The sequence below is a fragment of the Crotalus tigris genome, unplaced genomic scaffold, assembly GCF_016545835.1.
Source record: "Crotalus tigris isolate CLP2741 ecotype Arizona unplaced genomic scaffold, ASM1654583v1 scf7180000024362.2655971311:6658466, whole genome shotgun sequence".
Classification (NCBI taxonomy): domain Eukaryota; kingdom Metazoa; phylum Chordata; class Lepidosauria; order Squamata; family Viperidae; genus Crotalus; species Crotalus tigris.
Window position 1 is genome coordinate 5,466,169 of NW_024100530.1, and position 26,398 is coordinate 5,492,566.

Sequence of the window (26,398 nt, forward strand, 5' to 3'; positions counted from 1 at the left end):
TCCGTGGCTTTTAATATAATCCATTTTTAAAGTCAAGAGTTGGGGTTGTGACTCTTGTCATGGTCTTATTCCTATTACTCAAATAGTAGCATACCAAAGGGCAATAATCTTGGGGGACTATGTCAGTATCAAAGCTTGAGTTGGACTAGAAGACCTCCAACATCCCTTTCAATTCTGTTATTCTGTTATTTAATGTCTTGGTGTGATTGTTGAGAGGAACAGGAATTGTACAGGGCTGAGTCAAAACTTTATATGGATGACGTTCAACTAGATTTCTCTTTTTATCTTCATCCCATGCCATTTTCCTGATTGGCACTGTCTGATACTAGATTGCAATCTAAATGAAATCCAAACGATTAAAATTGAATCCAGACATCTAAGTACTTGGTGAAGGGAGTTCTGGATGAGAAGGATCTGAGAGTCTGTGCTGTTCCTGAACAGTCAGATTAGGGGTGGTGGCCAAGAACAGTTATGAACATTAGTAGATGATTTCCAACTACACCCTGTCTCTAAAGGCTAAGTCTTTTCCTTATATTGTTTACTCACTATTTAGATTTGTAGGAGACTCCTCATTGAGGTATCTTTAATTTGCAGTGGGTTCAAAATGTGGCAGGAAAAGCTCGGTTGGGAGTCTCCTGGTAGGAGTAGCTGACATTTAATTTGGCTGGTAATAACATCAGGACATCTGTTATTTTCATATGGTTCTGATGTTATTTGCTGGTCCTATTGTTTAAGGAGCTGCCCTTCATGTTCAGAGCATGGTGGATATCACTGAGCAATATTAGGTCACAGCAGTTAAAAAATAGAAAATTAACTTGAAGTTTGCCACAGAAACACTTTATCAAGCCCTTCTAAAAACCCAATTTTTTTTTTAGTCTTCCAGCTTCAGCAAGAAGACAGAAAAGCCCAGTTGTAGTTAGGCAAGGTTTGCATGGCTATGAAACAAATAACAGAATAACAGCCTTGGAAGGGACCTCGGAGGTCATCTAGTCCAACCCCCTGCTCAGGCAGGAAACCCTATACCATTTCAGACAAGTGGTTGTCCAATCTCTTCTTTAAAACACCCAGTGTTGGAGCATTCATAGCTTCTGTTCCACTGGTTAATTGTCCTCAATTCTTAGGAAATTTCTCCTTAGTTCTAGGTTTCTTCTTGTTGGTTTCCATCCATTGCTTTTTGTCCTGGTTTTATCCTGAATGGCCATGAAACTACAAAGCACATCATATTCATGTTCCTTTATTAAGACAGAACTACCGTCAAGCTGCCTTCTATACAGAAACGAATTACTACAGAAGACATCAAACTAATGCTTGGCATACATCTTGCATGTTGCCATTGACTGTGACACAAGCACATTTGCTTTTGAAATATTTATTGAAGGAGAAGAGAATTTCAGTTGAAATTTTCAGGGCTGGAACATAGTGTTCTTGTACTTATTTACTGACCAAGTGCCCAAAGGCGAGAAAGGAAAAAATCCTGTCTTTCATTATACAAGCATCTCTCCATTAAATCCCAAGGGAAGTCATCTATGAAATCTATTCCCAAAGGCCTTTTTTTTTCAGATTCTGAATTGTGGGTGATCTGAAATATTTCAGAGGGAAGATGCATCCCAGAAAAACCAAAATTCCAACACAGCAAAGCAGCTTACCAAAAAAAAAAAAAAAATGATCAAGAGAAATGCAAAAGAATTGTTCCAAATTAGAAGGAGCTTTAGAAACGGAAGCCTCTTTCTCAGGAGAAAAAGAAAACACTTCTGTTGATTTCAAGGTGGATTTCATCACAGCATTAGATAAAATAACTCTTGACTACAATAGTGTGAAGTGTTCAAGTTCCAAAACAATCCCCTTTTTGGTAATACAATACGAGAGGTTAGCAAACACTGCCGTGTGACGAAAAATGACAATTTTGAAAAGGCTTCCAAGCCCTTCCATCTACTTACCTGGAGAGATTCCAGATAGAAACATCCCAGCCAACTGGCATTAGTTCTTTATATTTACAGCTGGCAAACAATCTCTTTAAACATTTCCAGGTTTTCTACACAACTGTTTAATGTCTACCTTTAATACACCACCACCTGACTTCAGGCACAATGCTCAACAGCTCTGACCACAGGGCTTTATACATTCAAAACCACAGACTTGACAGGTAAGAATTTGCCAAACCTGTTCATAAGAATACATCTTTTGCTCAGGGCTTCAGGAAGCTTAGACAATGGACAAACTGAAATCTCTTACCAATAGAATATTTGTAGCTCAGATTTGAACTGTGAGGTCCTTGATGTTCTCTAAGCTCTCCGAAATCTCTTAATTAAATACTTTTTTCTTTTCTTTTCCTGCCAATTTTGATTTGTTTTGAGACTTCAGGCCATAAATATCCTTGACCAAATAGGTATCTATTTCTTTTCTCTTCCTCAGGTATTTACCAATGTATAAACAGATATGTACATTGGCAAGCCATTGAGCAATTCTTTTAACACGTATGTCAACACTTTCTTTAGTATGTCAACTTCTTATAGAGATTTTAGTTAGAATTATGCAACTGGATCTGACCTGCCAGATCATATATTACATTGCATACATGTTATGAATGCGTGTTTTGAGATTTGCTGCATCAGCAAATACAGAATTAAACTACAGAGCAATTATGGGCATGAAGAATATTTTTTCACACCCCACGAACAAAGCCACTGGATGGGAGAATAGCAGAACTATAGACAGGTTGAAGCATATGGAAGGAAGGAAGGAAGGAAGGAAGGAAGGAAGGAAGGAAGGAAGGGAGGGAGGGAGGGAGGGAGGGAGGGAGGGAGGGAGGGAGGGGGGAGGGAAGGAAGGAAGGAAGGAAGGAAGGAAGGAAGGAAGGAAGGAAGGAAGGAAGGAAGCTGAGGAAGGGAAGAAACACTGAACATGTTATAGGTTTTGCCCAAACTGATTTTGGTGCAGATTTTGGACAATTGCAAGCTGACTTCAAAGTAGGAGAATCTGTTTGCAAAGTGAGCAGAGAAAGGTATAGTATGCATCCATAAGGAACTCAGGCCTACTCAAAAAGAGTGAAACATATTTTTTTCGAGTTGTATTACAGGGTTGAACTCCTAAATGTTTATTTCCCAAAAAAAAAAAAAAAAACCTGTTATTCTCTAATGCATACCTAGGTTGCTAGAGGGTAAGGAAGTCACATAAAAAAGTTTATGGGTATACAAAGTTGAAATTATACATATGCACACTTCCTTGCTGATGGCAGATGGGAGAGAGGATTTTGTATCTCATCTGGAGCATGCTATGGCATCATATAGCAGGTACTGTAGGGCCCTGAGTGGTACTTAGTGATTTGGATGGGGGTCACCTGTTTCCCATCCTGAGTGACCTAGTGCTGTTTATATTTCACAGCTGGGATGGCTGTGAACTGCTGCATTTTAAATACCTTCTAGTGACCCAGGTAATGCTGTAACAGATCAAGGTCAAAAAGTCAAAATGACAGGCCCTTCACCCCATCCCACTGTGACAGAGAAAAGAAAACATTTTGGATGGTGATGGTTTCCAGAAGTCAGACAGCACTACAGTGAAATTTGACAAGAATCTTTCTGAACCTGTATGTTAGGTAGCAAATAGGATGTCAGGATCAGCCCATGTTATCTTGCTTTTATCCACTGAATTTGAATCACAGATAATACTTGCCAGGAAAGCCAAATCGTTTCCAGAGCAGAGTGGGAGATCAGCTAATCAGAAGCAAAAAAGGAAGATTTTAAAGATTCCCTCCAATCTTTATCGAATATTTTTTTATGAAAGCAGACGCTTTAAAAGGGTTTTCATCCAGAAAACTTACTTGAAATCTCAAAGTAAGAAGGGGGTTATGCACCTTGATTTGTTGGGAAGATTTTTAAGTGCAAACTTTAAAAATAATATGAACAACTGAGAATTCACACACGCCTGTACTGAAGAAAAAGTAACTTTTTAAAAGTTTCCCTCTAGGATTTCCTTTTTCTTTCTCATAAAATGCATTTGTCACCCCGTCTTCCTTTATAAGTATGTGGTAAATATATTTGTTTAAGGCATGGAGCATATCTAACCTCTTTCACTGAATCAGAACATTTTTTATCCCTTACAATGAATTTACATCTGTATCTCATAAATAGCTTTTGCTCTCACCATTCTCTTTAGGGAATATCAAAACTAATTTGTCAACCAGTAGCTAATAATAAAAGTAGAGCTTTGAAAGCCCACATTGCATATTACTCAGTAATTGGTATACTAGCAAAAACGTCCTTCTACCAGGTTCCCTTCTTCCCTTGACAAGGGGAGAAGCAATGGGAATGATTTATTGATTTTAATTAGCCAACTTTTCCCAGTTAGAAAGTAAATTCTTTTTCTGTTGAATGATTGTCACTTTAAGTGTTCCATCCATCTCTTCCAGGTTACAGTAGAGAACATACTTATTTTATGGTGGGATTTGTAATTTCCTTCTTCAGTATTGGACAGGTTTTTTGAAGCTGTGATGCGTATATTAATTCTGTGAGATGTCATCATCTTAAAAAAAAAAAAAACCCAGCTGCTTCTGCATATGGTAGCAACATCCAGAAAGATAGAAACAGATGGTTTGAGTAAATCAGCCTTAGTCTTACCTCTGCAGTGCCTGCAGAAACTGAATATTCAGTATAAAGAAATATGATATAGGTAATACCATGTGGTTCAAAAGAGGCTCTGACATAAATTTCATTTCCATAATTCTTTCTCTGATTGTGTTCTCATCTAAAACAGGATGAGAGAGTCTGCTCAATAAGTTGAGTTAATCTCTTTTCTTCTTCCTAAGACGTTACTTTTGAACGCTGGATTGTAGTACAAACAATAATAACTTCCTATCCAGCCAGCCTCTAGCCCACAATTTTTAGAACAAGAACTAAAAATTAAAACCAAACGACCTTAAATTACCTCCACCAGAATCTCCCCCCCCCAAAAAGCACTTAGCTGGATTGCAATAATAATAAAAGTATTTCACATGTCTTCACTTAGGAAGACACAACTATATTACCAAAACCATATGCCAAAGACTGATATTGCTTATGGGGCCAGATTATAGCTGCTATAATTTAGCACATATCCATAACACTACTTCTATTTTCTCCTCCAGTCATAATCAGGGATTTTCGAGTTTTAGAAAGAAGCTATATATCAGTTTCCCATCTCTTTAGTCAACTCACATTGTCTGCATGTTTGCCTCTTTAGGAATGATGGGCAAGAAAATTGTTTCCTGGGTTTATTTATTCTATTTGGTGGTGCAAGTTAGAATGCAGAATTGCAGGCTAACTCACTGCTCACTCCAGGAGTTTGATTCTGAGGCTCAAGGTTGACTCAACCTTCCATCCTTCTGAAGCGGGCAAAATGAGGACCTAGATTGTTGGGGGCAATATGCTGACTCTGTAAACTGCTTAGAGAGGGCTGTAAAGTGCTATAAAGCAGTATATAAATCTATGTGCTGTTGCTATTTACATCCAACTTTTCCTCTGTGAGATTAAGGTGGCTTGCACGGAAGTCTTTCCTAATTTTTTCCCCCACACACAACAAGCCCGGGAGGTGAGTTATTTTTCCAGTGTTGGATGCTTCCCAGGTCTCCTATGCTTCGATTAGTCTCAAAGCAAAATATCAGAAGAGAATCCCTCCCATTGGGCTTTTTCTGGTTAGAAAACTGCAGAAGTCAGGGAGGTCTTGGGATGAAAACTACAGAAAATTATACCAGCGCTCTTCGGTGTTTCACATGATAATTGGCTTGATTGGTTTCATTACATTTTATTTGCTCAACCTACAAGCTGCTCTAATTATCCAAATGACTCTCGGTAACCTGCAATGTATGAAAATCCTCAGACAGATAGAAAGAAATGAATAGATAGCAACAACAAAAAGCAAGTCATGTTTGTTATTTCATGAGAAGGACCAAGAAACAGGGTGAGTACAGGTTCAGAAAGTTGCTTGACCCAAATTGTAAGACATACAAGGTACTATCTTTTTTTTTCCATCTGGTAACCAGAAAATGTCAACCATCTTAATTGATATATCTGAAATCCCTGCAAGATCAGAGATAAGTAAATAGAGCTTGCCCATTGTCAATTTTTTTAAAAAAGCTGCATGTTTTTCTGTTACATCCAAAAGAGGGTTAGGATTTTTTCTGCAGACAATTTACTTTGCAGGATACAATCTGGGTTGAGAGTGCAGAGTGTGTGTCTGACACTCTGCTAGGGAGAAGTTCCAGCTAGGGCTCCAGCACGTCCAAAAGCTCAGAAAACTAAAATTCTGGTCCTGACCCAGATTGAATCCTGGAACATTATCCTGGGACATGTATCTTTGCTTTCATTTATGACAATGTACTTTGGTGGACAATGACTACACCAAACTAGATTTGTCAGGCATATTTCTAAAACAAACTTCAAGAAGAAAATAAAGAGTAGTACACTTACTTCAAAGATGAGTGTCTCATTAGTTGGGCCAGATGCTAACAGCTTCTCTGGATGGCTAAAAGGCCGTTGATAATCAAACATTGTTCCAGCAAAGTAAAATTTTCCAGGCCAGTCAACTGTCCAGTCCTTGGTTAGGTAATATTTCTTATTCAAATTGCGGACTGCAAGGTAGCTGCTAGAGATTAGCAATTCTTGAATTTCAATACTGCGAGCTCCTGCGGGAATTGTAACAATGGGATAATAATCTAGAAACAGAAAAAGATCAGTTGGTTACAGCTGTGTCAGAAACTTTTCCTTTTTAATTAAAAGCAAGTTTCTATCATCATTTTACCCCTGTAATGTTAATATTTATAGTGGTTAATAATTTGAGTTGTATCCTAACTTCCTTCTTTCTCCAGCAGGGGAAAAGATTCACAAATACTATCATGGGAAACTCAAAAGACATCTTCAAATGGTCTGAGCATAAGTTAGTAACACATCAGAAAACCTATTTGAAGAGAAAGAACAGAGAAATGAATGAATAGATTTTGGCACAACTCTGATAAGAGCTGTGGTGACACAGTGGTCAGAATGCAGTATTGCAGGCTAACTCTGCTGATTGCCAGCAGTTCAATCCTCAAGACTGACTCAGCCTTCCATCCTTCTGAGGTCAGTAAAATGAGGACCCAGATTGTTGGGGGCAATATGCTGACTCTAAACCACTTAGAGAGGGCTGTAAAGCACAGTGAAGTGGTATATAAGTCTAAGTGCGATTGCTAGTTCAATAGTGGAACCCATTTCCCAAAGAAATAGTGAATTACCCTTTGCTGGATATCTTTTAGAAGAAGCATAGCCAAATTCAGAAAAATGTTAAATTGATGCCTTCAGTGTATAAGGGACTGCATGGTTAAACTTTCAATTTTATGATTCTATCATTCTAAGATCTCCAACTGTACATGCAAATGGAAGATTTTTTTTGCCAGCAAGCATCTACAATACTTATTGGAGCAACATTTACTTGATCTGCAGGATGTCTGGGATGGTAGCTACTATACCAGTCTCCCTCCAAGCTTGGGTTTTCCAATTAAATATTTGGTTGTAAGCACACAAAGACTGTCACAGTAATGCAAGGGGAAAAGTTATGAAAAAACATTGACTTAATTACAGAAGGAAATTATGTTCTTACTGTTAGTTTTATGCTGGGTTAAATAATGGCCTGAGTAGAATGTACATGAAGAATTGTCTCCTTTGCAAACTCCACAAGCATCCAAAGCAGCTTTGGATCCAAGGCGATAATCACACCCCACTTGCTGCAACAACAACAGAGACGAGAATGAGTGAAAGAGCAACAGGTAGAAGAAAACTGTTGTTTGTCATTCTGTCAATCTTACTTCACAAACCCCATCAATGCACACATCTTCTTTATACAGTGAGCAGAGGGTCCCATCCTTTACGCGGTTCGACATGGCAAAGAAAAAGTCAAAATCTTCTGCTGTACAGTAGAGTTTGCAGCGATCTTCCTCTGAAAAGATACGAAAAATGTCCGATAAAATATTCCAAACTTACTTGACTTGCTGACCAGACAGCAATGCATTGGAAGAAGCAAAAGCCCCATGCTGGATTCATACTCCTTTGAATTACTTGGTAGACTGCAATATCTTTTAATATGGGTTGAAACAGCTTTTCTGACTTTTACTTCCACCCAAACTGCAAATTTGTTTTATTAATCCCTCCCCAGATTGAAAGCGAGTATCTGGGACCATCTTTTTCAAGATAAGTGCTTAGATGAAGATCACTTGGCCGAGGCATCTGTCTCACAAAGTTGGGCGGTAAGCATGCAATTATCAAGGACAGAGCATCTTCTGTCTAGACCAGGGGTCTTCAAACTTGGCCCTTTTATGACTTGTGGACTTCAACTCCCAGAACGTGCCTGGCTGAGGAATTCTGGGAGTTGAAATCCACAAGTCATAAAAGGGCCAAGTTTGAAGACCCCTGGTCTAGATATTCGCTATACAAAATCACCAATGAGCTGATGTCAGCCTGATTTTTAACATCTTTTTGAAGTAGTGCATGTTTTCAAGGTGGTGCTTTGATTTGAAGACCCACCTAAAAAGCTGCTTCACAAAGCAATGCAAAGGAAAGGTCAAACTGCAGATCACAGCAGTTAAGTTGGTAACCTGATTGTTAAGAGAATCCTGCTCCTCCATTGATTTTGCTCATGAGAAGGTCACAAAAAGTGATCACATGCAACCATCATAAAATTTTGATTACGTTAACTGTGGAATATTACTGCAGATTTTATTGATCCATTGTTAATTAAGGTCTGTTATAATGGCTTTAAATCAACATGTACCAAAATTGATCCTCATTTGATCTGGTTCACCTTCTACTTTGGTGTAGGGTTTCCATTTGTAGTACCATCCGCGGAAAGGTTTGCTATTATACTCAGCACATTGCTGGGCTCGGAAGTCTGGGCTGTTTGATGCACAGAGCTGAGTGTTGCAAAGCTGATAAATGCGACTTGAGCCTTGGCAAAACTTTCCGCCATGCTGAGGTCTGCAAAGAAAAAGAAAATCCATTTGCAATAACAAATATAGAATAGATAATTAACTGCTGGATGCAGTTTCTATGGTTTAATATAAATATAAATTTAAAAAGTAAAAAAAAACCGATGGTGACTTGCATGAAATTGGGGGTTTGTTTCATTTGCCTACAGAATGAATTTAGTATATTTTAAGTTAGCAAAAAATAAGAACAATCTGCTATTCAATACCTGATTGCTTGCGGAATAAAATTGCTGATCAACCAGAAAAATTCTCATTTATCAGGCATATTTGCATTGGGGTAATTTATCTTATCTTCTGTGTCTACGATAGAAAGGGGCCATTGAATGCATGCAAGCATATGAATCAAATCAAAATTTGCTAAACCAGTCTCAGATCTCTCGATCTCTCTCTCCTTCCCTTCCCTTTCCTTTTAACTTAAAAGCATCGCTGGGTGGCAGGTGTTCATTTGACCGGGGTTTAAATTGAGGTCCTGGCCTGTCATGTCTCCCATCAACATGTTCCCATAGCTGCCTTGCTAGGCAGAACATACATGTATTTGACCTGTTGTGGAAAATAATGTTTTTTAAACTGGGATATAATTTAGCTCAGCAGGAGATATTGTTTTTAGCATCTCTCACAATTCCGGAGTCATCCTGTAACAATATTTGGAAAATGTCTATTCTAGAACTGCTTTAGATTCTTTTTTTTTTTAAGATATTTTTACCCCCTTAGGATATTTTCTACTTATTGTCAGGGTACTCAAAGACTGCTTCCGAATTTATCTTGGTGCTATTTTTATTAATGAGATGATGGAAGGTACTACTATAGGTATAGTCTTGCCATCATGCTGAAACTTTCTTGGGTGCTTCGATTTCCAAATCAGAAATCTCCTTTCTGATATCATCTCTTGAGATGTTGTTGAACCAAGGAGAATGAAGACTTATAGTGATATGATTAATATAATAATGCACAGGAGGATCCCCCATGCCCCTTGGCAAACTACTGGTGAAAATGTGTAAAAAACAAAACAAAACAGCAAACTCCACCCATAAGCATTTCAGTGAATTTCTTTTCCACTTTGAAAGAAATTTCAAAAGTGAATTCTCTTCCCAGCACAATAAACTTATATAACAGAGGAGAAATTTTTATTGATTGATTGATTGATTGATGAAATACACTAACCTGGAGAATCTCCAGGGTCGTACTCCTAATTTAAACCAAAAAAAAAAAAAAATCACCTGAAGATAAATTTAGCTTTTATATATACATCATCCTACTGCATATATTTTGAAAGCCCAGCAGCTCTTTTAGGGAGGGACGCTGTAAAAGCATTTTATATGAGTTTTCGTTAAGGATAAGGCATTGTAAAATCCAATGTTTACAAGCAATTGGGACCAGAATTTTGATTGTTAAGCAAGGCAATTGAGTGAGTTTATGACCTATTTTGTTACATCCAAATTTTGATCACGTGAGGATGCTATGATGATCATAAGTGTGAGGATCAGTCATAAGCCCCTTTTTAATTTCAAAAAATCATTAAACAAATGATAATAAGGCAAGGGCTACCTGTATTGGATTTCTACTTGTCCCATAAGTGGTTCTAGAGTGAACAAAACTGAGTTATGGTTAATGGCCCCATATCATTGATACTTTATTCAGTAAATAAGAATGTTCCAGATTTTACAGCTACGTCATTTTTCACCTGCACACAACTCCTCAATATACATGCCATGAAATTTCCCCCCTGGGCTAGGTTTGGTTGAGTTGATCCAGGATTTCTTTCCTTGTATAAAATTGCACGGATACATTATAAAGAAATGTTCAGATCGACACATAATATTTATCTGAGAAATGATGCCTAAATCCTTATATTGTTAGTCATCACCAGAAGCTAAGCCTATTACAAACCACTTTCCATCATCTCACAATATGCTATTCAGTTAAATCCATCATGGAAAGAACTTGCTAACATATAAAAGAGAGGAACCCAGGTGCCATTTGCACAATCCAAGACTCATCTATTTGCAAAACAAGATGGAACTTGTTGCCCTGGTTTCCAGGAGTTTAATGCTATAACACTGATTTGCTTAAGAGAAAAGAAATTTTCTTCCTTTTGCTGAACAATTTGGGAAAGTATGCTCTCCCCTAGACAAGTGATTTGAAACAATGAATTTAGTTTTTTGGGTAGAAATTGTGATCTCTTTGGGAGCAGGGTAATCTTCAACTAAATAGTCCAGTCTTAAACTTCTTGGACAAGCTAATTATAGCTAGTATTCAAAGAAGGTGACTCTACTATTCCAGAAAATATCCTTCTGTAATAAATCTACTGTATGTCCAAAAAGACACTGTATAGCTGAAAAAATATACCTGAAAGGACAACCAAATTGATCAGGAAGCTGTAGCTAGAATAAAAGCAACATTTAAGGCTGCTTAAGTTACAGTGAAGTTAAGTGAAGATATGGTAGAATTATTTTATACACGGACACAATATTAGAAATTCTCTGATTTCTAATGCACTGAATGCAGAAAATTCAGGACCGGTGAAAGGAAATACCTCTGTAAATAACATAAAATTAGTCTGTGAATTCACTGCCTTTAAATGTGGGGTCAGCTACTAGTTGGAGAAGAAGGAGAAGAGAGAATAAGAAGGAAAAGGAGAATCAGATTTAGCTACAAATATTAATTAGTTTTTGAGGGTTGTATATCACTTCCTGAATCATGGCCAGCCTAATTTAAATATCAACTGTTGGAGAATAGCAGAAGAGAAGTAAAACTGCTGTGAGCTTTGCAAGTGCACCTGGCTGACCACAGTGGAAGGAAATGATAAACATGACCTGATGCAGCCCTAGAGCCCTTTTGTGATTAATATATATTTTAAGATGCCAGAAGGCATACTAGCTTTTGCAGCTAACACAGTTATTTTTCATAATAATTTATGGAGGGAAGATTTGCTCAGTGATTATCCAGGTTACAGGATGCTACTGAACACGAAGTTCTGCAAGTAATGTAAGTGAAGGCCACAGTTTTCCTGCATTGATTACGGACTTCCCAAGAGCGTTTGTTGAACTGCTACATGAAACAGGTGGTTGAACTAAACTGAGCTCAGGCAAAATCTAAACGTACTGTAAGCAATAAATTTAAACCAAAGCCAACTGTATAAAAAGTACAAATATAAATTTATACAATAGAACATTAATGTTATTTTTAACACGCTTCCACTAATGAGTTTATTAAAAAAAACGAGTTTTCAAAAATGCTTAGAAGAACGTAGTTATTAAAAGGGATGATTTAATGTTTAATAAAGTTCTTTGTATTCAGTTTATGTGTGTGTGTGTATATAAAATGCAAATAATTTTATTAAAAATTCTGTATGTATGCATGTGTGTATATATATATATATATATATATATATATACATATATATTGTACATATATATACTGTATACTGTGTATATACATATACATACACATATACACAAACACATACATACATATACATACATACCGAATGCAAAGAATTCCATTGTCACCTACAGATTGCAAATAATGACATCAACCTGAGATCTCTTCCTAGCAAGGCCTTACTTGGGATTGTTGCAATGTCTCTCTTGATAGGTGACTCCTCCCCCACAAGTCCGAGAACAGTCTGACCACATAGACCATGCTGACCACTGGCCATTCACAGGTTTGGGACCGTGGTCTCCAAATGGTACACACTGGCCCCTTCGGCACCACTGAAGAAAAGAAGAATAGGGAAAACATGTTTTGTTAGGATGGCTGACTATGGCTAGCAAGGAATCCAAACATGAGTTAGAAGCAGACGTGCATGCATGTTTCAGGGGAAGGGAAGGTGAGGGCTGCATAGGTGGAAAAGACAAGTAAGTGGTGTCTGACGCAAATGTTGTTGTTGTTGTTAATTGCGAAGTCGTGTCCGACCCATCGCGACCCCATGGACAACGTTCCTCCAGGTCTTCCTGTCCTCTACCATCTTCTGGAGTCCATTGAAGCTCACGCCTACTGCTTCAGTGACTCCATCCAGCCATCTCATTCTCTGTCGTCCCCTTCTTCTATTGCCCTCCATCTTTCCCAGCATTAGGCCCTTCTCCAGTCTGATGCAAATAGGCAATGACAATTAAGGATGAGGAGAAAAGTGGCACAGTAATAAATTGCAGACTTTCATTATCTTACTCATTCCCCATACTAGGAGGAGAAGGAGGGAGAGGAGGAGGAGGGGGAGGGTCTGCTTATCAGCTCTGATTTTAAACATAAATACTTAAGCATGAGCACTTTCACATGACAGATATTGTATGTGTGCATCATAAAATCAGAAAGGAGTTCCCGACTTCCTTAAGTGAATGGAGGCATCTGTCTGTAATCATAACTACGAATATACTAGCTGCAATAATGATGCTGGGGCTGCTTGCTTCTGCTCCACTGGATATGTCTCCCACATCTACTAAGAAGGATCTGGAGCCTGGATTTTGATCCTGAGATGCAAATGCATTCTTTACAAGTATACCAGATCTATCGGTTAGATCCCACATTCAAAAAAAGTAACTGCCTACTACCCCAAAAACATGCATTTCAGCCCAAAAGAGGTGTGCATTTGATTGCAGTTTCTGTAACTGACCATGTTTATTCCACACAGTGTTCCTTCTGCAGCCGGCATAAACTTTGTCTCACATCGATGACCTACTTTATGGCACCAGAGTGATTTGCATATATCCTGAGAATATTTTTGTAAAAAAGAGAGAGAGAGAGAGAGAGAGAAAGAAAGAAAGAGAGAGCTCTTATTACTTTTAGTTTCCATATTCAAAGTAAAGCAGCTTTTTCATTCCAAGAGTTCCATTCTTTTAGAAACAGTAGGATGCATGCAATATATATGTCAACGCTGCAAATATTGTATATTCTTGCTTTTGACAATATGCAGAATTGTCTGGTAACTACGGGGTTAATAAAGAGCAGAAGGGGCGTTGGGAGTAAAGCCCGGGAAAGAAAGAGGAAGAAAACATTTGACCTTCACACTAATTGGATAATGTGAGATATGACAGCTAATTTAGGGAGGGAACATGCTGATAATTTAACTGCTCAGAACTTAGATCCTACCATCCCTCCGTTGTGCCTGTGCTGATATTTTGTAACAATAAAAGACTTTTAGGAAAATAAATGCCTGGAAGTTCTTTGGAATGTTTCATTAGCCGGAACCACATCAATATATTGTAAAGTGTTTTACTATTTCTGCTGTTTTGTTCTTCTGTTTTTAATAGGTTATAAGGTTATAACTTTTCAAAATGGCTCAGCAGGTGGCCGCACCTAGCTGATCTTGGCTGATCTCAGAAGCTAAACAGGATCAAAACTCATTAGCCCTTGGGTGAGAGGCTTCCTAAGAATCTGTTGTTGGCTAGACTAAGAGTTGATCCAAACATCTGTAATTTTGTTAAGAAAGCTGCCCAAATGCCCTGACTAGGAGTCACGTTGGACTGAATGGATCTTCATCTTGACCTACCAGTTGTCTACATAACCTCAAAACTGAGCTCTATTCCCACGATTGACAGGTACCATGAATGAATTGGGAAACTGAGGCATTCCTATTCCCCAGTCCTCGTCTTCCTCCACAACACAAGGACACCCAGACATTGTATATTCTCTACAATTACAATTTGCTTCCTGTAAGCCCGCTCCTTTTCCTGCAGCTACAATCGACCATCTTGACTTCCAACCAAAGCTATGCCTTCAAAGTAAGCCATGGCTTTGCCCAACAATTTAAGATTTAGAAACCGTGAAGACCCTGGAGCTGCTTGGAACCCCTCCATTCATTCATAAACCTCTTGCTAAGATCTCATTGTTCTTCTACAGTGCAAGTTCTAACAGTGTCAGGAAACTGCAATTTTTTTTAAAAAAAAAAATATCCCCACGTGGATAGGTACCTTCACGAAACTCAAGTTGCAGAGTTTTGCTTTTGCTCCAAATTGCCATTTGCATTGTGTGTCGGCATCGTAGATCTGTCCTGGGAGTTTATCAGGATATTTGTATTGTCCAGCTTGTTTGGGCTCATCTATCAGACACGCTGCCTGAGCAGTGCTGTGAAACAGAGCAGCAAGTACCTAAATCTTTGCTCGTCCCAAAAAAAAAAAAAACACCTGATCCCAGATTTCAGATTTAAAAAATGCAATTCTCTAGGCTTGGACTTACTTGAGAAACTTGTTAAGGTATTGCCGGCTACACACTGACCATGAAAACACTCCATTGTTGCCTATGAGAGTGGGAGACATGATGTTACCTTCAGCTTTTCGACATGGGTTTCCTTCTCCGTCGTGAATCATGCCAAAACTGGGCATGCCAGGAAAAAAAAAGAAATCAATTTATTATAGCACCAAGGCCAGACACAGTGGAATATTTAATAGTAGAACTACTACCTACTTGTATATATGTTTAATAAAAAGATAACTATAGTCAGATCTAAGAAATAATTAAGAACAGATATCATAAAATAAAACAGAAGAAAAATGCAACCATACAAAGTTTCAAACTTAATGGCGCAGTGTACTGTAGGGATGCCAGCGCAAAACTGGGCAACTTGGAAGAAGATTGCACTCACTAGATACAGCAATCTGTAATAAAAACTTACTATGCATACGTGGTTAGAGCAAAATGACTAAAAAACATGTAGATTTTAAGCCAGAACTATTTTTGTTAGGCATAATTGTAGGAAATTATGAGAAAGAGTATATATATATCTAATTTTACATGTATTAACTGCAGAATTGTGTTCGCTCAACATTGGAAAAAATGAAGATTTACCAACGGAGGAAGAGTTAATTAAAAAAAATTAGATTGTGCAGAAATGGATAGATTGACATTGAAAAGGAAAGAGAAAGAAGATTCAGTTTATTTTAGAACGTGGGACACCTTTTATCAATGGCTAGAAAAACGAGGTAGAAAGACCATTTATAGAAGCTTCTCTGGGTGATCTAAGATCACAATAATTTAAGACCAACAACACCAGAATGATCTATTAGTTAGGGGTTTGAAACATCCTTGATGTTTCAAAAATATTGGGGTAGTGCCAGCCACAGTCAAATTTGTTGAAAGAGGAGTGATGTGTGAAGTTAAATAAATGCTTTGCAGATGACTAAGCATTTATTTATCTTTAAATACTCCATATTATTTTGCAGAGCCAGTGGTGACTATTGACACAAAACAGCCATCTCGGTGATGGAATCTGGACTTTAGCATTTCTTTTCAAAGACGATTTGCTTGCCCCATTAATCTTTTGCCATCTGAAGCCATTAACAGGGCTTTACTGGCGCAAAAGGTATTTGAGACGGAGATCAATTGGCTTATGCTCATACAGTATTAGAGTCCTACTGTTGTTAATGCAATACTCACATTCTTTTAGTGCTATTCTATATCTTCTCCTTTCCCCCAAAAAAGCCTTTTCAATGTCTTAGAGATGGAAAAGTCGGAAAGAGGGAAATAAATGAATGATTTCGATTTTTTTTTAATCATCTGCCTTCTTCTGAATGTTGCTACATCTATAGGTCATTGCTTCCCAGACTTAGTTCAGTGACTTAAAAGAGGGATCTGTGGGGCCCTTGGTGCTCTCAGTGGTTTTCTTGCAGACATTTCATTACCAGACTAGGTAACATCATCCATGCTGATGTTACCTAGTTTGGTAATGAAGCATCTGCAAGAAAACCACCAAACTCAGAAAATACCACCAACCCCACAGTACAGTCCTGAGCTAAATATTTTCTCTATTGTTGATTAAATGGGAACTCCCTAAGGAGGAATTGCTTTTTTCCTTGGTCCCATGAAAAAGAAGCAGGAAGAGATAGAATGAATCTTTCCCAGGACTGTCCACAGTGACACTGACCCACCAGAAATGAAAATAAAAGCGAGGAAGTGGTGATAAAATTGTGTCCCTGCCAACAGCTTGTATGACTGAAAAAAAAAATGATAGCCTCACCCATCTCCGATCATGCATGGTTTGCATATGGAGTAGTGTTACCAAAGTTAGTGTTTCTCAACTACATCAATTTTAAGATAGGTGGACTTTAACTCTCCAAATTTTCATGCGGGGTTGGAGAAGTCCAGCCGTCTTAAAATTGTTGAGGTTGAGAAATACCGATCTAAGAGAAGGGATGGTGGCCTCGTTCATACAAACATATCCACGGTTTCTGCCATTTTCTAAGAGAATGAATCATTTTAATTATGGAATCTCTATCACTGTTTTCCACCCCACAAGTTGGACAGAGAATTTGGGGATATTACCGATGCCTCCCTCCAGTTTTTCCATTTTTAAGCCTCCGGCTTCCATAATTGAATTCAACCTCATCGGTTGAATTTCCAAAGAAGGATGCTCTGATAAAACTTACATGATTTATTTAAAGAAAAAAACCCTACCTCTAATTGTTTCAAATGTTCTCTCCCCTCCATAATTACTGTCTGACTGCTAATAGGATCATTAGGCAGACTTCTAAAGGACTGTCTGCCTCTAGGCAACTGAAGTCCATGGCTGCCAATTTCCCATATTATTCAGCTGAAAAGGCGCACGCTTGGACAAACAACAAACGGGGGAATTTCCTAGCAGTTATTGGCAAATGAATGAACTTCAGTCTTTCCAAGATACTTTTTTTTTTGGAAGGCATTTCATAAATGCTTCCTGTCCGGATATCAACAATTATATGAAAGAGAAAGTGAGGAAAAGGAGGAAAAGGAGAACAAAAATCCCAGAAAGAATGTTATTTACTATGCACTCATCAAAACAGAAGATTATAATGCAAAAGCACGAAAAAAATATTGCATAATTCTTTTTCATTCTCACTGAACTCGGTCCATTAGATACAGGGAGGAGCTCTGTCTACTGTAACTCTCATTAATTTTAATAAGGGTATTGAAGGATAATAACATTATATGCTCAGATCAGAATGGCACCTCCTGGATGGCTTTGGACCAGTGATTCTCCCTCAGTCCAGGGAAAAAAGGAGAAGGGAATATGATGGAGAGTGACTTGATCTTCTGGAAAAAAGCTAGAGAAAGCTTTTAAATCTTTTAAAGCAAAACGTCTTCTTAGGTCCAGTTGACTTTTGAAAAAACACCTTTGAGACAACCATGACCTGGATGACATGAGAATCTCCATAGATATCTTCTAACAAGGTGGATATCCATACAACCTCATTGAATATTCAATCCATTATAGCTCAACTAACACAAGCTATGAAAATGTTAACACTGCCAGACAGCAAAACCATTTCAGAAACAACTGACAGTCTATTACAATCACATCACCAAAGCCTACAAACCAACTAACACCTTAAGCAAATCAAAAGAGCCAGTAGCCCCAGAAGAAAAAACAGGAGTCATCTAAAACATATAGCAAAAAGACTATAACAAGCAGAAGACTAGCAGAGCACATCCATGAACACCAGCTAACAGTCAGAAGACAAATTCTTAATTTCACAACATATGGACAGATTTAAGAATAGTATCAACTGAGAAACTGAGAGCATCCTACTAAATCAAAGAAAGAAAGCTAGGGAAGTCCTGAGAACTTGGTACAGACAAATCAGCCATGTATAGGCACATAGAAATAAACAACATTTACATAACATTCAAAATAGATAACAAAAAAATCTAAAAAGGAAACAAAAAGACCAGAACACTTCCTCTCCAGCAGTTCACACCCATATAAGCAGGAATTAACACCAGACAAACAATGAAGGAGTAAACAACAGACTAATCAAGGAATCACTAAGGAGATAACCACATTTCCACCAATTCTGTTAGTTAGGGCAAGTTATGTCCTTAGGCATTCAATTGCTAGCTTTTCTTTTTATGTACTACAAGTGTGTAAAAACTGGAGCTCAATCAAACTATAAAAAAGGAATGTGAGTTAAAGAAAAACTACATATAAAAATGTCCCGGCCTGATTGCTAAGTAGGTCATTCCTTTAACGGTGTACAGATTGGATAGATAGAGAAATACATGGCTGAAACTCTGGATAATCCCTGTTTTTTCTGACCTTGCTTCTGGATTAACATCTCTCTTCACTTTCTCTCACCCAGTACCTTTTTTTGTGATTGTGTCTCATGGTTTTGGCCTGTCCGTTTGTTTTGTCACTTATCTACTTGGTGATCTGATCCACAGACCCATGAAGGGACCAACCAATCGCTATTATTATAATCTTACTCTGAGCAAAGAAGGGTAGAATTATATCACAACAGGATTAACCAATCAGTGCTGATTAAGCAGTTTTGAAACGGGGGGGGGGAATGATTCTGAGAAGAAAATTGTGGACATGCTCCAGTCGTAACCAGTGTGTGTCCTCCATAATTCTGCCCCTCTCCCTACCTCCCCCCTTCACAAAACAGTGCACATCTCAATTCAAAAGGTCCAAGGACTGAATTCTGACACTCGTTTTTTATGGTTTGCCTCCCACCCACCTACCGAAACAACGCCTGGCAAAAATTAGCACTGGGTTAGGATTAGTCTTTTAATTCCTCATTTCCTTTCAGATGAAGAGAAATCAGTCAAAGGGCCACTCATGCAAACATGAGGTCAGAGCCAGTCTTCCACTCTGTATTTACACAGTCAGGACTGAATAGCTCGGAACAGCTCATGCAGAATTGGGGATTCACCTAGCTGCATGTGAAGACTGCAGCTTGGCTGTTGATAAAAAAGAATGAGCTGAATGGAGCTGTCAACCATCAAAGGCGAGTTTCTTTTCCATAGAGCCTCCTCACAAAAGGACATTTGGGTTTAATCTTGATACATGCTCAAAGCATGGTTAGATGCTACAGAACCCATGGGAATACAAAGATAGGAAGAACCTTCATTTGCTTGAATGTGTCCTTGCTAGTCCTTATCATAAACACTAAGTGGAAAACAATAGATATTAAAATCTAAAAATGTGCAATAAAATGCATTCAAAATAGCCACCTGACTGCAAGGACTACAACGCAACTCTTCCAATGTAGGAAGATTTAATCCAGCATCTTCAGATAAGACTGGTAATCATTGATAATAAATGATAAATTTCCATCAACTCCAGCTGTCAAAGATAATAGATATTTTGTTTTAAAATAATAGCTGGGATCTGTTCAGAAAAGCCTTTTAGAAAAACAGTCAAACTAATATTCCAATATTCTGAATAATATAACAAATCTCTCAATAAACATTGGTTTATGCTGTAAACCAAATTCAGATCTAATAATCAAGTCTATAATTCACAATTTTATTCTTATCAAATGTTTGGCAAACCAAGAGAGAATGCATATCAAATGCATTCTCTATTATGCTAGAGAATCAAATTCATAGTGCAAAGACCATTGCATTTGTCAGAAAGAAGTCCCAACTGACTTTTCTTTAAAATTGGGGAGACATGTCCATGTCCATATTTTTCCAGATGTTGATGCCTCCCCCAAAGTCCTATCAATATTTGGAGGCAAACAAAGTGCCTCTTTCGGGCAGCCCCTACCTAAATATTATGCTAGGCTTTCAGATACCAATTTTGAGTTTTAACTATCCTCTCCCAATCAAGGGCAGAAAATTGTAGCCTTGGTGATGTTACTACATTTCTCTGTATTCTTTGGTGATTAAAGATATTGCTTTCTCCTTCTCGTATAATGCCACTAAAAGAGGCAATAAAACCCTATGACCAGATCTTCAATACCAAAATTTACATCAAACTGAGCATTAATAGCCTAGAGCACCATGTCAAGATACCACAATTACAATGAATGAAAAGCATTTATTTTTGATACATTTGGTAGGGATAAAAACGCGTGAGAAATTGCTTACTTGTGTCCAGATTCATGGGCAATAGTAAATGCCAAGCCAAGGCCAGTGTCTTCATTGATGGTGCAACTGCGGTATTTGCTGCACATTCCACTGATAGGAGCAAAGCCTGCCGGAAATTATAAGAAATAGGAAGCACAGTGGAGGAAAAGCATGAGATTTTTAAAAGTACTGCATTCTACTGCATAACTTTATGGAAATTAAGGCCACGTTTTAGAGGCTGAACATTCACGGCATATTTTGTTTCCTCCCGTAAAAGGAACAGACAGACATGGAAATAATGGGGCCAATCCAACATAAATTTATCTTGTCTGCAACAGCTGGCCTGCAAAACTAACACAAGCTCATTTTCTCTGCTGACTCAACATCAGTCTAGGTCAGCTGGGAAAATGGTTTCAAAAAGAGATGCCAATTCTTTTCTGAAAGTCAGCCAGGAGGAATTAAGAATGATTGGCTAGCGATATTCCCAAAATCTAAAACAACAGCACTGGGAAGCTTCCTAAGCACACTGGCCATTAAAATGGGATGATTCTCTTGCCCAGATAATTCTTCTTTGGGGATCTCATTTATGTTGCCCCAAATCCTACTGTTAATATCGAAGGAAAAAATAAAAGTTGGAGATCAGTTTGACTTTTTTTATCATCTGTATTTTCCTATTGGTTTGCCTTGGGGTTTTGATTAGACATGCATAGAGAGGTTTAATGTTACCTCATGCTATTATAGGTATAATATATATATATATATATATAATCCCATCTCATGTAGTCTTGAGCCTAATACTCCTTCTCCTCTCTATATTCAGAATATTTAAAATATTGAAACAATAGATGAACTTTAATATTAAGATTAATTATTATTAATAAAATAATATTAAAATTAATAAAAATTTTGACATTAATATCATGTATTTCAGTGTTCAGTAAAACACGATTTTGGCTGATGAATTCTGAAGCCAATGGGGAATAGAATAGAATGGAATGGAATGGAATGGAGTGCAATGGAGTATATAGAATAGAATAGAATAGAATAGAATAGAATAGAATAGAATAGAATAGAATAGAATAGAATAGAATAGAATAGAATAGAATAGAATAGAATAGAATGATAGGATAGGATAGGATAGGATAGGATAGGATAGGATAGGATAGGATAGGATAGGATAGGATAGGACCCTGGAGGTCTTCTAGTCCAGCCCCAACTCAAGCAGGAGAACTACACATCATTTTGGGGGTTTTGGTGCTTTTTGAGCTTGGTGGCTTTCCTGCAAACGTTTCATTACCAAACTAGCTAATATCATCAATGTATTACTTTGGTAGTGAAATGTCTGCAGAAAAACCACCAAGTTCAGGAAGCACTAAGGACCCCACAGTTGAACCGTGAGCTACAAATATGCCCTTCCATCAACAGATCATTTGCCATCCATGTTCCCGTGAGATATTTTCTCTGTCTTACCTAAAGTGTCACAAGGCTCATTCTTCCAGGAGCAAATATCAAATCCAGTAAGCAAGATAGCATGATCGTGCCTTTTCCCATTCTTTCCAACCAAAGCTGACTGCCATTGGCAAAAACTGTTCAGTGACTGGTCTGCATGGTGGTTGATCACTAGTCCCCCCTATAGAAAAATTACAGACGATCACAAAACTTAAACCCCATTAACAAGCGAAAGGAGAAATTCTAGGGAGGCAATAAAGTAGACAGAGAGCAGCACGCATTTGCACTTGCTTTTCACTGTTAAGAACAATGCCATTTAGGATTCAGCATTCTGAAGGCCACTTTTTTCGAACATAGAATCATAAGGCTGGATGGTATCTCTGAGGTCTTCTACTCCAACCCCTTGCTGAAGGCAGAAGACTTTATACCATGCAGGACAAATTGTTGTCCAATCTCTTCTTGAAAACCTCCAGCGATGGAGTACCCACAAATCCAGGAGGCAAGCTGTTCCATTGCTTAATTGATCTCAAGGTCAGGAAATTTCTCCTTTCTTCTAGGCTGGATTTCTCTTTAACAAGCTTCTACCCATTATTTCTTGGACTATCCTCTGGTGCTTTGGAGAGTACAGTAATTCAATCACATTTTCTCTTTTCATTTGTTTATATTTAGCTTATACCTTGTCATATTTTTTTAATCTATCAAAAACCCTACTTGAAAGGCTGCCAAATTAATTGTCAACTGCTACCTCGGTCACCTATTATGATAGTCAAATTCAATTATAGGTATATAATACCAAGGCATGCAGCCAGAACATACACGCATCTCTCTATTATTAAATTAGGTAGAAAAAGGGCTTGCTTCTTTAGCATTCTGATGAGAAATCTTTTCTGTCTAGTATTTTTAGTATTAGTTTAAAAACCTTATGGAAATATAGCAGAAACCAGTAGCAGCCCTTAGATAATAGAGCATGGGCAACTTTTTTTTAAAGCCATGTAACCTTTAAAGGCAAATTGTTGAGTAAAGCTAAATGAAACATGGTCTTCAACCGCTGCAGAGAAAAAAAATTGATATCTTACTTAAATAAGGAACAACATCACACAAACAAGTTCTCTCTCTCTCTCTCTCTCTCTCTCTTTATCTATCTCTCTAACTCTCTTCTCTCTCTCTTTCTCTCTCTTTCTATCTATCTATCTCTCTAACACTCTCTCTCTCTCTCTCTCTCTCTCTCTCTCTCTCTCTCTCTCTCTCTCTCTCTCTCTCTCTTTTCTCTCTTTCTCTCTCTCTCTCAGACATCATGGGTGTTAAACTGAGGCCCAGCTTCAGTGCTTTCACCTTTCTGGAGCCTTTTATTGATTTGACTTTGAAGACCATTAGCCTAACATACTTAGCATAATACAACCCCACTCACATTTTTCAGATTCAGTTTGAGGAATAAAACCAAGAGGAAAAGAAGATGAGGAAAAGGAGGGACAACAGCACATGGGAACATACTCTCGAGAATCAATGGACTCCCATTAAAAAGCCACAGAAAAAGAAAGGACACTTGCAAATATCATAGAGGAAATACACATAGATATTCCCTTCCATTTCTACATAGGGAGGCAAGTTTCCTCTTAAAGCAAGGTAGTGTTAGAAAGAGAATTCAGAAGGGCCCATTTTAGTGTACTCCTGATAAAGGAAGAACTAAAATATGTACAGATCCATTCTATAACTTTATCCCTTGCATTTTTTTTCCTTGTAATAATTCTGGCTAAACAAATTTTTGTTAGAAACTAGTTTTCTGGGTTACTGTTATGAATTTGACAATCACTGCGTTTATTGCATATGGTTCATAAACTCAAGAGAATCACCGTGAAAATAAATTCTTCAGAGCAATTTCTTATATAACGGGCTTGTGTGTGAGCCTCAATGCCCTAACCCTTAGCTTTATGTAAAACACATTCTGACCAAAACTGACTTACAGGTTCTTGTTCCAAAAGAAGAAGGCTCACAACAACGATATTGATGTCACTTCCAATTGTACCATCCTTGAAAAGACTTGAGACCTGTGAAAAGATTAACATAACAAAAGAAGATAAGGAGGGGAAAAAAGTGGTTGGCAAGCAAAACTAAAAGGAAGATTAAATTCACTCCTGACACAACTATGAGATTAAAATAGAAATGGACAACGGAAGGCTTGAGGGTCACAAGGAACACATCCTCTCTTTGTTTGGGTCCCATCAAAAATTGTGCAGGAAAAATTGTGTGGTAAGCCACTATAGTTCAAAGATACTTTGGTAAACATGAGGAAGGGGGCGGGGGGCATTAGTGAGAAAATGTGAAAGTATCTCAACAATATAATCTAATAAATCTAATCAAATAGAAGCAAGATTGACCCATTGGCATTTCTAATTCTTGATGGAAACTCGAACAGACCATGTAAATATGGACAAGGGAGGACAACTATTATGGGAGGAAAAAGGGCCTGGAATCACAAAAAACTTTCCTCTTGGTTTTGCAAATTAGAGTGGTTAATTAAAATAACTGTCTTAGCCTGGTTTTTACTGCACATTTGATTTTGATTTAACATGTTATGGATGCCCCAACTATTGCATTTGACTATCCAGCTTTAGGGTTTTGGTTATCATATAAATTATCTAACCAATTGTGGTTGACAATTAAACAAATCATGGCTTCATAGAGCAACATGGCTCAATGCCATTTCTGAATCTTAGAAAGCCACTGCAAAAGAAGGAATCAACTGCGGAAAATGATCTTGAATAGGTAAGTTCATAAGACAAGACAGAGATCCTTTAGAAGTCAGCAAGAGTGTTATAGCCCAAGATCGGATCTTTAAATTCCTTCTGCAAACAGTCTAGGAGCCAGGAAATAATATACCCTGGGATCTCTTCTGTACGCAACTTCAGGCTTTATGCACCCTAGTGATTAATGAAGGGTACCAGTAGCTGTGTCTACTGCCAAAGAAGCAAAGATGCACTCCTGCTCCTGCTAACACAAGCGAGGAGAAAGGTCAGGAGGGCGAAAAGGGAGCAAGTTCACAACCTCATTTCCTTCCTCACTTTGAAGCAAAGCGTAAATACTTGAGCAAGGCCACAGCATTGATGGCATTGTGCGGTTTAATCTAACATGACAATGTGGCTTGTTTGTATCAATGCTGGGCATGGACCCAGTCGAGTCCTCTTGCAGAAAGAAATGGCCAATGAAAGCTCTAAGCATTATCTTTTATCCACCTTTGTTGTGCAAGATCATCAGGTAAATATTAAGTGAGCCTCTTTCAAAGAGCCCCCCACCCCTTCTTGAAAAGTTGTATGTTTGAAACAGACAAATAACTATTATTACAATGAGTAATAATGCTCATAGGCACTATGCCCTGGTCACCTCCTAGATGGACTGCTGTAACATACTCTAAATTAGCTGCTTTTGATCTGGTGCATCTGATGCAAAATGTAGTGGCATGGGCAGTTACGCATGCTTCAAGAGCTGCATGCATTACACCTCTGCTTCCCAAGCTGCATTGGTTACCAAACTGCTTCCAGATCCAACTCAAGGTGCTGGTTATGACTTTTAAAGACCTAGGTGGCATGGGAGAGTTTTTGAGGGAGCACCTCTCCCCAGTGACATCGACCCATCCCATCAGGTCCAGCAGAAGAGGCATGTTACGGGTCCGGTCAGCCTGGAACTTTCATTGGGAGAATTCTAGCAAGAAAATCTTCTTGCTATAACCTCTGCCCTGATGAACAACATTCTCCCAGAGGTGAAGCTGGCCCCACCTGGTTAGCCTTCCAGTGATGAGCTCAGGGATACCGCGATAGAGTGGAGCATGTTGGATGGCTACATCCTTGTCTTTTTACTCTGTTTTATATATTTTGTTTTATATCTGCCACCCATAGTCACTATGTCAGATGGGTAGGTAGGTAGGTTGGTAAGGAGAGACGAAAGAAAGAAAGAAAGAAAGAAAGAAAGAAAGAAAGAAAGAAAGAAAGAAAGAAAGAAAGAAAGAAAGAAAGAAAGAAAGAAAGAAATCAACATTATAAAACTATAATTATTCTCAGCATCCCTTGGTTCAGTGCTCTGATGTTATTTGTGCATAAGTTTCTTGAGAAGTTTCATCCTCATCTGCAATTTGCATATGCATAAATATATATATATCTCCTTGTGAGCTTCCATTAGGGAATGCCTGATCACCATAAGAATGGAATCCTG

At 38.1% G+C, this 26,398-nt stretch overlaps 1 protein-coding gene across 3 annotated transcripts in view; it reads right to left on the bottom strand.

Annotated features, from left to right (window-relative positions):
• Nucleotides 1-26,398, bottom strand: part of ADAMTS18 (ADAM metallopeptidase with thrombospondin type 1 motif 18) — a 67,126-nt gene that overhangs the window by 17,584 nt on the left and 23,144 nt on the right. For all 3 annotated transcript variants that reach the window (XM_039327556.1, XM_039327557.1, XM_039327558.1), the window contains 11 exons: nucleotides 24,157-24,240; nucleotides 22,217-22,376; nucleotides 20,768-20,873; nucleotides 15,158-15,295; nucleotides 14,893-15,046; nucleotides 13,596-13,691; nucleotides 12,551-12,699; nucleotides 8,803-8,975; nucleotides 7,811-7,941; nucleotides 7,606-7,729; nucleotides 6,441-6,685 (listed from right to left, as the gene is read on the bottom strand). In XM_039327556.1, the coding sequence (XP_039183490.1) occupies nucleotides 6,441-6,685; nucleotides 7,606-7,729; nucleotides 7,811-7,941; nucleotides 8,803-8,975; nucleotides 12,551-12,699; nucleotides 13,596-13,691; nucleotides 14,893-15,046; nucleotides 15,158-15,295; nucleotides 20,768-20,873; nucleotides 22,217-22,376; nucleotides 24,157-24,240 (1,560 nt within the window). The remainder of the gene's footprint in view (nucleotides 1-6,440; nucleotides 6,686-7,605; nucleotides 7,730-7,810; nucleotides 7,942-8,802; nucleotides 8,976-12,550; nucleotides 12,700-13,595; nucleotides 13,692-14,892; nucleotides 15,047-15,157; nucleotides 15,296-20,767; nucleotides 20,874-22,216; nucleotides 22,377-24,156; nucleotides 24,241-26,398) is intronic.